At 55.7% G+C, this 9,577-nt stretch overlaps 2 protein-coding genes, 1 long non-coding RNA gene and 1 other non-coding gene across 14 annotated transcripts in view; 1 reads left to right on the top strand and 3 right to left on the bottom strand.

The window, feature by feature from the left end:
* Window positions 1-365: 365 nt before the first annotated feature.
* LOC102423604 (protein S100-A4) lies at window positions 366-2,832 on the bottom strand. The gene is made up of 3 exons (XM_006095160.3): window positions 2,675-2,832; window positions 1,662-1,817; window positions 366-661 (listed from the first exon to the last, which is right to left on the bottom strand). The coding sequence occupies exons 2-3, from the start codon at window positions 1,800-1,802 to the stop codon at window positions 497-499; spliced, it is 306 nt and encodes a 101-aa protein (XP_006095222.1). The 5' UTR covers window positions 1,803-1,817; window positions 2,675-2,832; the 3' UTR covers window positions 366-496.
* LOC111827332 lies at window positions 1,090-1,274 on the bottom strand. The gene has a single exon (XR_002830845.1). It is a non-coding gene; the product is annotated as a U2 spliceosomal RNA (small nuclear RNA).
* Window positions 2,833-4,061: 1,229 nt separating the features above from the next.
* Window positions 4,062-7,259, bottom strand: S100A3 (S100 calcium binding protein A3). Of its 9 annotated transcripts, none has more exons than XM_014461213.2 (3): window positions 7,059-7,259; window positions 5,037-5,182; window positions 4,062-4,594 (listed from the first exon to the last, which is right to left on the bottom strand). In XM_014461213.2, the coding sequence occupies exons 2-3, from the start codon at window positions 5,175-5,177 to the stop codon at window positions 4,430-4,432; spliced, it is 306 nt and encodes a 101-aa protein (XP_014316699.1). In that variant the 5' UTR covers window positions 5,178-5,182; window positions 7,059-7,259; the 3' UTR covers window positions 4,062-4,429. The 9 variants fall into 9 exon arrangements, with proteins under 9 accessions (XP_014316699.1, XP_023614977.1, XP_023614975.1 ...); XM_023759209.1 differs by lacking the exon at window positions 7,059-7,259 and adding an exon at window positions 6,377-6,395; XM_023759207.1 differs by lacking the exon at window positions 7,059-7,259 and adding an exon at window positions 6,293-6,337.
* The window catches only part of LOC106698229, an 8,453-nt gene continuing 4,494 nt past the window's right edge, over window positions 5,619-9,577 (top strand). Inside the window, exons 1-3 of one of the 3 annotated variants that reach the window (XR_002830824.1) lie at window positions 5,619-5,755; window positions 7,408-7,529; window positions 9,245-9,426. This is a non-coding gene — a long non-coding RNA (uncharacterized LOC106698229). The remainder of the gene's footprint in view (window positions 5,756-7,407; window positions 7,530-9,244; window positions 9,427-9,577) is intronic. The other 2 variants (XR_001349500.2, XR_002830825.1) reach the window with 2 other exon arrangements.

Below are 9,577 nucleotides of genomic sequence, written 5' to 3'. Positions count from 1 at the left end.
GACCACCAGGGGGGAGATGTTGCCTCAACCCAATTCAGCAGCATTGGGGGCAGTAAAGGACACTTTTTTAAGGGAAAGGGGGGGGTCGAGTTCCCTAACTAAGAGCACACAGGTGGGCCTTTCTAAGCCCCAGGGGGACGTCCTTTTTTTCCTTTGGGCCCATAAAAAAAAAAATTTTTCCACAAGGCAAACACACTCCACACACACAAAGACAATCCACACGACTTCCCTCCGTCACCTGCCTTCACCTCCAATTAGTCTTCCCTCCATAAAACGGCAGCTCAACTCCCAGTGCTCCCATCCCCCATGTCCCCCCATATTCCTCAGCCCCCACCCCATGCCCATCTTTCAGAACATCAGCCTCATAGTTTCCAATAATCTTTATTGAATTTGCTCAGCATCCTACACATGTCTGGAGGAGCCAGGGTGAGGCTTTGTGCCCACGGCCCACAGGGAAGACCCTAGCAGGCAGGCCCCCACCGCATCTGAGGAGCCCTCATTTCTTCCGGGGTTGCTTGTCGGGGAAGCCCTCGAAAAAGTCGTTGCACATCATGGCGATGCAGGCAAGGAAGACAGAGTACTCCTGGAAGTCCACCTCGTTGTCCTTGTTGTTGTCCAAATTGCTCATCAGCTTCTGCAATGCTGCTTCATCTGTCTTTTTCTGCGGGGGGAAGAGGCTACAGGTAGACACCAGCGGTCCAGGGGACAGAGCCATGACTAGACCAGGTTTCCACCTGCAGGTGGGGCTTAAGAGGGCACAACCACTCCTAGGGGGCCAGCTTTGGAACTCCGACCCTCACGGCTAAGCTCGGCTGGGGGGTGGGTTACCCGCAGGTGAGGAAATCTGAGTGCCAGGATGCAACTGGAAAAGAGGACCACGTCTTCCCCTAAGGACTTTTTAAGAGTCCAAGTAGACAATGGTCATGAAAGCCATAGATAAACTGCATCAAGTTTGATACGGATGGGAGCTGTGACTGATCAGGGGAAATAGGTGTGTGAGTGTCTCCATAACTGTGTCTTCACATCTAAAAGCCTAATAGAAACTCAGAAATAGTTTGTTTGTTTGTTTGTTTTTCTTGGGGTTTTTTTTTTTGGTGCACCAGAAGTACTGCAATACCGGGTCAATGCGTGGAGTGGACGGAGCAAGCTCTTATTTCTACTCCCTGCTCCAAAAATCCATTTAATATATTGTCCTCGGATAGAGGACGTATCAGGTATTAAACTGATAAGAACAGATACTACACTTGATCTTAGCCAAAAGGCCGAGAAGTGACCAAAAATTGTTTTTACTGGAGTGATGGTGGGCCGTCCTGGTCCATCGATCTCAGCTTTGCACACTGACTACCTGGGGACGTTCCTTAGCCTCTCTGAGCGTTTTAGTTGCCGCACTTCAACTAAGTTGCCTAAAGCCCCTGGCCCGTTATCTGGCCTGTAACCTACCTGCTCATTCTCAGCCACCTTTGTGCTGGGCGCCAGGATGTGAGTGGTGAGTGCTCACTCTAATTCCAACCCAGGCAACCAGAGCGAGCGGCCCCAGCCGGTGACAGATGCCAGTGCAGGAGCCACTGCTCTGCAGAAAGACTGGTGCCTCCCGGGCCCTAACCCCTCCCCTGTGGGGAACGCCCCAGAGAGGGACTCACTCCCAGGCAGTAGTCACTCACCCCCAAGAAGCTGGGTAGCTCCCGGGTCAGCAGCTCCTTTAGCTCAGACTTGTTGAGCTTGAACTTGTCACCCTCCTTGCCGGAGTACTTGTGGAAGGTGGACACCATCGCATCCAGGGCCTTTTCCAGGGGGGAAGTCATGGTGGCGGTCGAGATCTGGGGGCGGGGGTCACAGAGGCACCCTTATTTTCCCCACCCTTCCCCAGCCATGTGATTAGAATGCCCCACCCCACTCCCATCAACTCAAGGAGCACTGGGTGACATTCTGCGCCCACCACGCCCACCACGAGGGAAGCCCAGAAAGGTGGGGCTCAGCTCCTGGCACGGAGGGTGTGCACAGTGGGAAATGTGAGCTTGGGCGGCAATCGCTTGCAGGGCCCACTGCGCAGACTCTGAACTTGAGGCAGCAAGCTCCCAGGGCCTCACTGCGTCCATTCAGTCCCACAGCTCAGCCCACAGCAGCCCGCCCAGCTCATTCTTCTCCCTCCCTGTGTTGGGCGAGGCTGCTGGAGGCCTGCCCAGGAGTCTGTAGCGGAAAACACCAGCGGTCTAGCATAGGGAGGGGCAGAGTGAAGTGGCAGAGGCAGGGATGCAGGGGAGGCCAAGCTCCCTTGGGCTGGGCTGCTGGGTGCTGGGCAGAGGCTCAGGGACACTGCCAGACAAAAGCCCAGGGTTGCCTTTTGCCTTCATTTTGCTTCCCACCCCAGAGCATGCACACACAGGCTTGTGCCAGCCAGCAAACATAAGCAATGTACACACCCACAGGTCACACGCACACCAAGCATACCACAGCAATAAAACATACTATCGCTCCAACCCGGCCACCTTTCTCTTTGTTTTCCTTCTCTTGCACATGTACAGGCGCGCACACACGCGTCCCACCCCCGAGCCTCTACATTGGAATCTCATATATGCACCCATTTAGCACATCTGGGCCCCACCAGCCCCCCTGGTTCCTGCCCTGAGCCTCAGCCTGACATCCCTTGCATGCCAGTCAGGTAACCACAACTCACCAGTTGAAGAGAGGGGAAGCACTGAAGAGAGAAGTTTGGGGAGACAGGAAGAGTGGGGAGAGCCCAGCGGTCTGACCTATTTATACCCCGGCCAGGCCCTGCCCATGCAGGATGGGGGAGAGAGGGAGTCAGCCCTCCCGCCTGGGCCAATGTGGTGCGAGCCAGGGCCCCCTCCAATAGCCCAGCCTGGAAGCACCACTCCCTGCCCTGAGGAGCCAAAGATAGACAATGTGAGAGGCCCCGTGAGCACAGGCAAGGGGCCTCAGTGAGGTGGGTACCACCCCACCTCCCCACCCTCCCCCCCCTCGTGTACACGGCCTGAGTTTTAGGGACCTGGAGGAAGGGGCAGTCTATGCCTGGGGCATGGGGGACAGGGAGCAGGTGGTCCCATCCAGCAGCTAGGAAAGGGGATACAGGTGTGGTGGGTGGCGGCTGGGAAATTGCCCTAAAAATGTGACTGCCCAGGAACTCAGGGAGGGGACCCCAGGCTCAAAGCTTGGGACAGCTCACTCTGTCTTTCTCCCCTCCCCAAAGGACTCTCTGCTACGCTGAGTGAGACCCCAGGCAGGACCTAGAGGTCCGGGAGAAGGGACAGGCTAACACCCAAAGGAGGCGCTGGGACCCCCCAAGCTTCTCCGTGGAGAAGGGTCCTGGGTGAGGTAGTGATGGACTAGGGAGTGGGAGTCAGGCTGGGAGTTCAGGGATGGACTGAAGGCACCAGGAGCAGGTGGGGCGGGGAGGGCCTCAGGAGGAGAGTTTAGAGCTGGGTGGGTGTCAGGAGTGAAGAATGGGGTGGCAAATTAGAGGTGAAATGGCACAAAGAGATGAAGGGTCACGGTTAGCCCCTCAGAGTGAGGTATGAATTCAGGGGTTAAGTGAGGGTCACAAGTGGGGGGTTAAGACCCTCAGGTGGCTGTGACTTCAGGGATGGGGTCTGCCTCAAGGTCTCCCCTTCCCCTCCAATGCAAGGAAGCCCTCCCTGGCTTGGACAACACCCTAATCGGACCTCTGGCACCCTAATCCTATTAGTGCTGCTCTCTGGGCTCCCACAGCCCCAGGCAGGGAACAAACCAGCCCCACCCCCCAGCTCCACCCTCACTCAGAACATCCTGTCCCGAGGACTGAGATCCATGGGGACTTCAGCTGCCCTCTCGCCCTCTTCAATAGCCCAAGGGGGAGAGAGACCCCCCTTCCCCAGCCTCCCTTGAACATCATCCTTGTGTAGATCCCCACCCCCTCCTGCAGGACGGTGGAGACCATTTTGTTTCTGCAGGGTCTGAAACTGCCCTCGGCCTCCTGTTCAATGGAAAAAGCCAGAGAGGAGCAAAGACGTCAATGGATTCTGCCCTAAGGCCCTCGCTGTCCTCTTAAAAGAACCAAACCAAGCCAAGCGACACCAGTTCTTTATTAGGAGTTAAGCAGGCCTGTTCCTGTTGTGGTTTCATTCATGCACACACTCTGCCGGGCCTGGACAGCCTCAGAGCAGATCCCCACCTCCGCCCATCGGGGGCCTCTGTGGGGAGGCAGCGGGTGGCTGCTCTACATATCACCCGCTGTGGTCCTGGGACAGGTCCCTTCATGTGCCCACCACCGTGAGCAAAATGGGTTAAGCTATCAGGGGCAATGCTAGGGGTCTCCTGATGGAGAGGGTGCAGGAGAGAGGGGAGGAGTGTGTGGGGGTCATGCCCAGGGCCACCTCAGCGCAGAGATGGAGCAGATCAGAGCAGACCTTTGGGGGCAGCGCTGGAGCAGAGGCTACTGGGAGCAGGGGGGCTCCGGGGGACAGTCCTTGAAGTAGTCATGGCAGTAGGTGCAGAGGCAGGCAAGGGAGCGCACATACTCCACAAAGTCCACCTCGCAATCCTTGTTGGTGTCCAGGAGACTCATGAATTTATTGTAGTCACACTCCCGCAACTCCGTCTGTGGGGGGAATGGGTGGGGTTGACGGGGGGCAGGTCAAGAGGGCAAAACACCTTACACACACACACACACACACACACACACACACTGCTTCCCTCCCCCAACTCCTGGATGATCCCATTCCAACCCACAGCCCTTCTGAGAGCCAATCTCAGCCCACCTGCCCTGAGAACGCACCATCCCAATGCCCCTCCCAAACCCTCCTTCTCAGCCATTTACTGAGCCCCTGCTAGTGCTGCTGAGTGCCTCTGTGTGTTAGGCGTTCTTCACAGTGCCCACTCCACCCTCCCAGCAGCAGGTGTGATGAGGAAACAGATTCCTGTCATGTCAGTTCCCTCCCCAGCACCCGCTCCCCAGCATCCTCTCCCCCGTCTAGCCTCCCTGCCCTCTTGCTGTCCGATGCTCAGAGCTTGTCCAGGCGGTGCTTCCCGGAAGCGCTCACCGGCATCCAGGTGGGCAGCTCCTTCTGCAGCAGCTCCTTGAGCTCTGCCTGGCAGAGCTTGTGTTTGTCCCCGCAGCGCCCCGCATATTCCTGGAAGGTGCACACGATGGCAGCCACCGCCTGCTCCAGAGGCCGAGCCATCCTCACTGTCACAGAAGAAGCAGAGGCCTGGGTCACCGCCCTGCACTCGGCCCTCCAGGCTTCCATGACTGCTTCCAGACCTGTCTTCATCTCCGCCAGGTTTCTCGCCCCACAAGCCCTCCTTCTCTAAGCAGCTCTCCTGACCACACCAGTGCCACCTACTGTACGCCCCCAACAGAGGTCTCATTTCTCCAGCATCTCAGCAAACCCCACAGGAACTCCCTACCGACTTCCTGATTCTCTTCAACTATTCGCATTCTGGACACCCAGGAAGGACTCATCCCACTTGGCTCCACCCGAGGACATACAGCCCTTGGCCCTAGAAGCCTCTTCCCCTTCAAGACCCCAGAGCTTCCGTGGAAACTTGCTCAAAGAGACCCTGCCCGTGCTCCCTGTCCTCGGCCCTTGGAGAAGCTGGGCGTTCTTAGGAAGGGTGGACTCTGAGAGGGACCCCCATTGCCTCACCATCCCTCTCCATCCCTCCTCCCTGACTCAGGGAAGCTGCATCCAAAGGAAATGCTTCTGGGATCCTCTCTGCCTCTCACCCTGGATGAGCCATTTGCCTGTTTGGATCTCAGGTGCCTAATCTGTAAAGTGGGGTCAATCTTACTCACAGGCCTAAACAGGAAGCCGGCTCAGGTGTTTACCTATCTTTAATCTTCTCCATCTGAGACCATCCCCCTGGCTCGAAGTGGTCTTGAGACTCAAGGCTCTACATAGGGGTACCTTGTTCTGTTAAAAAGGAAGCCCTGCCCTCGCCGGTTTGGCTCAGTGGATAGAGCATCGACCTATGGACTGAAGGGGCCCGGGTGAAGGGTACATGCCTGGGTGGTGGACTCAATCCCCAGTGTGGGGCATGCAGGAGGCAGCCAATCAATGCTTGTCTCTCATCATTGATGTTTCTCCCTCCCTCTCCCTTCCTTTCTCTGATGGATAGATAGATAGATAGATAGATAGATAGATAGATAGATAGATAGATAGATAGATACATAGATACATAGATACATAGATACATAGATACATAGATACATAGATTTTTTTTAAAGGAAAGCCCTTCCTGGAATTCCCCCCCGCCCGCACCCCCCCCCCGAAATTCCACTGGCCCCTTTCACTGCCCTCTGGGGTGCACCTCCAGCCTGGTGAAACCATAAGGCAGCCAGGAAGGCAAGTGTTGTTTTCATGTGAGCCCAATGACTCACCCCTGGTTCCCCCGGGGGACAGGAGTCTTGCAACACTAGAGAGCCAGTGCCAAGCCTCTCCCCCAATGACTCCCCCTCTGCTGGGCCCTATGGTGCCAATGGCCAGCACATGATGTGTGGCTGTGGCGGGGGGGGGAGGGGGGGAGGAAGGGGGTGATGGGGCTATGCACCCCCAAAGGTCCAACTCTTTGAGACAACCCAGGATTGGAGTGTCTGGGTTCCCAGGAGAGGAAAAGGCTATGGTCCCAGGGAGAAGGGAACCTCAGGGGTGCTGGGCTGCCCTTCTGGGCTTCTGCCAGCCTGCCTGGCGCCACCCCTGTTTTTCCAGAAGCTTGGTGCCTGGAAACTGGAGGGAATCCTCTCTTCCACACGCAGCCTGGCCTGTCTCAACCCATTGGTAGGAAGAAGGCAGGAGGAGGGAGCTCACTGAGGGTAGCACCAGTGCTTTTAGCTGAATGCCCCCGCCCCAAGGCCAGACCTCAGCTCTGCACACCCCCTGACCCAAACTTCCCAACAGCCCTTCACTGTACAGGGAAACCCCGAGTCCACTAACCCTGACTTCCCGCGCCTCATGAGACCCTGCTCTGGTTGTCCCGCCAGCCCCAATCCAGGACCCCAGGCCAGAAGACAGACCCCGAGCTACCCCACGCCCGATGCAGAGCAGGACTCAGCTGGCACTTACCGCTGGTGCTGGTGTTTCCACTGTAGGAGCCTATAGGCCGCACGCCCCTATTTGTAGTCTGCCAAGGAAGGAAGCAATTACAGGGGAGCCCAAGTGGGTCAAGCTGAGGGTGCCCTTGGGGGCTCCCCTGCCTCCTTCCATAGCAGCCCCTATTACAGGCCCATCCACCCACCTATCCACGCACACATCAAAGGCCCCGTCTGGGCCTCAGACACCACCCACCTTCATTCCCCCTCTGCCCTCCCCCAGAGCTGGGAACTGGGGACAGCCTCCAGCCCATCTCCTGTTGTTGGAGGAGACAGGCTGGGCTTGTCCAGCACATCCATCCCCTATTCTTCCCTCTGAACAGGCACCACAGAATACCAAGTGGGAAGACACTCCAGCCTGGAGTAAGTTTGTCGCCCCAGAGGACCCCTGTGCCAGAGGAGATCTCGGAGCACCTCACCTTCACTTATAGGTGAGAAGATGAAGGTATGGGACACCCCTCCCCCCCACCCCCCTTGTCTCCCCCCCCCCCCCATCTCCAGATTGCTTTGAGTTTGGAAAGAACATCTGTAGGATGTGTCAGGGAGGAAAATTTTTTATTTTACCCTTCTAGGCCCTTTGGCTGGTCTAGTAATCAAATTAACATAAGACAGATTAGCAGGAGAAAAAAATTTAACTTTGTACAGGAGGTCAGGCAAGTGGGACTCATATGCTATTATGAACTAAGAACGAGGGGTTAGGCTCTCAGACTTCAAAGGCGAGAAAGACAATACACATGGAGATGGAAAAACAAATAGCTGCTGGGTCAGAAAGAGAGGATGGGACACAGAGAGGACTCTGTCTCCCAGCCCTACTGAGTCTCCTCTCCCAATCTACCCACATTCTTCACAAACCCTTCTGCTGATAATGCTCTTCCTGGCCAGGCCCTTTATCTAAATTCTTTTAGGTGGCTAAAACGGACGAGAAAGCTCTTCCTGAGACTTTTGAACCTTGGTTGTCTTCAGCTCAAATAATCCACATGCCAGGGTGGCCCATGGTGGGGTACTCATTCCGAACCCCTACAGATGAGGCACAGGAGGAAGGGGTGTTGCTCACAGGGGCACTTGCAGCAGTCCGGGCTGAGTTCTCGCGCCTGCATGGGCGCGCACACACACATGTCGAGAGCCAGAGCGCTGTGAGTGACTGTGGACTGCAGACTCCTGCGTGGGCTGCCTGCGGCTAGAGCTCCTTAAGCCTATTTCCTGTCTTCCCCAGCTCCATTCAGCACCACCTTTTCTCCAGACCCATGAGGTGGGGTGGATTTCCTCTGGCTTTTAGCTGAAACACGTAGCCCCCTGGCTCGCTAGAGCCCCAGCAGGATGGAGAGGTGTCTCCCTTGTCTCCGCTCCTAGAGGGAGGCCTGTGCTTTATCTCTGTCTCCTTCCCTCCACAAACCATCAAAACCAAAGGCTATTTTGGCACAGTTTGGCCAGTGCCTCCAGGGAACAAGAGGCCCTGGTGCTCGGCTGGCTTCCTGGAGTCTGTTTTCACTTAGATTTTTATTTCTTCATTCCTTACTGCCTTGTCAGCGCTTAAATACTTGAAAAAGATTTTTTTTTTATTCTATGCAGCCCTTTTTTGTTGTTTTAAGCTGGAGCAGGCACCGATGACCATATCACCAGAACCCCCCCCCCCCCCGCCGAAGGGGGTCAGAACGGGTCTCCCCAACATGTGCCACTGGGCCATGTGAAATATTTTGAATCGAGACCCTGTGGGTTCACAAGAAACGTTTGCCTCTCCCTTAAAGAATTTAAATTAGGGGCTTTGTCCATAATAAGAGTTTTATCTCCAGAAATGACTTGTATGACCTACCTGTATAGCAGGGTAAACATCTAATTACTGAACACCTGCTCTGCTCATCATCCTGCCAATAACCCTCCCTTCTGAAGCCCCAGGCTCCTGACCTCATCCTTAGCTCAGAATGTCATCCACACCTCGTTTTAACTTTCCGTCCCTGAACCTCTCATGTATGTGGGGCCTCTGACTTTCTCATGTATATGACTTTTCTGTGCATGGCTAGTTTTGTTGGTGGTGCTCATCTGTCCCATGTCAGCTGGAAGAACCTAGAAGGTAGAGGAAAGTTCCGTCCTCCCCACACTTCATATCCCTTCCCCATTCCCTCCCTCATCCCTGAGCCTGAGAGACCCCTTTCCATTTCACAGAAAGAGAACCCAAGGCCCAGAAGAGTGTGGGAGGCGGGGAGAGGTCATCTCCCAGGCCTCGGAAGAAGCCCTAGTGCTCATGGTGGTAGCCAGAGAAACACTCGTATCCTGAGCTCACCTTAGGCCCCCAGCACCCAAACCTCGCCTGTGCTATCGTCTCCTTGAGGACTCAGCCCCTGTGGGTGAGGGGAGTGAGCAACGGGGGGGGGGGGGGGGGGGGGGAAAGGGGGGCTGTGACTTGCCCCCTTTTTGGGGGTGTGTTTTTCGGCCCCCCCCGGGGGAATTTTTTTTTTTGATTTTAAAAAAAAAGAGGGGAAAAAGAAAAAAAAAAAA

This window comes from Myotis lucifugus, unplaced genomic scaffold, assembly GCF_000147115.1.
Source record: "Myotis lucifugus unplaced genomic scaffold, Myoluc2.0 scaffold_151, whole genome shotgun sequence".
In the NCBI taxonomy this organism is placed as follows: domain Eukaryota; kingdom Metazoa; phylum Chordata; class Mammalia; order Chiroptera; family Vespertilionidae; genus Myotis; species Myotis lucifugus.
The sequence above is the reverse complement of the archived record's forward strand: the minus strand, read 5'-3'. Positions and strand labels throughout refer to the sequence as shown.

Bases quoted from the DNA above. Each gene is read 5' to 3' on its own strand.
- LOC102423604 (XM_006095160.3), bottom strand. From the start codon at position 1,802: ATGACTTCCCCCCTGGAAAAGGCCCTGGATGCGATGGTGTCCACCTTC. The intron at 662-1,661 runs GTGAGTGACTAC...TTCCCCCCGCAG, and splicing joins AGCTACCCAGCTTCTTGGGG to AAAAAGACAGATGAAGCAGC.
- S100A3 (XM_006095159.3), bottom strand. From the start codon at position 5,267: ATGAAGACAGGTCTGGAAGCAGTCATGGAAGCCTGGAGGGCCGAGTGC. The intron at 4,595-5,036 runs GTGAGCGCTTCC...TTCCCCCCACAG, and splicing joins AGCTGCCCACCTGGATGCCG to ACGGAGTTGCGGGAGTGTGA.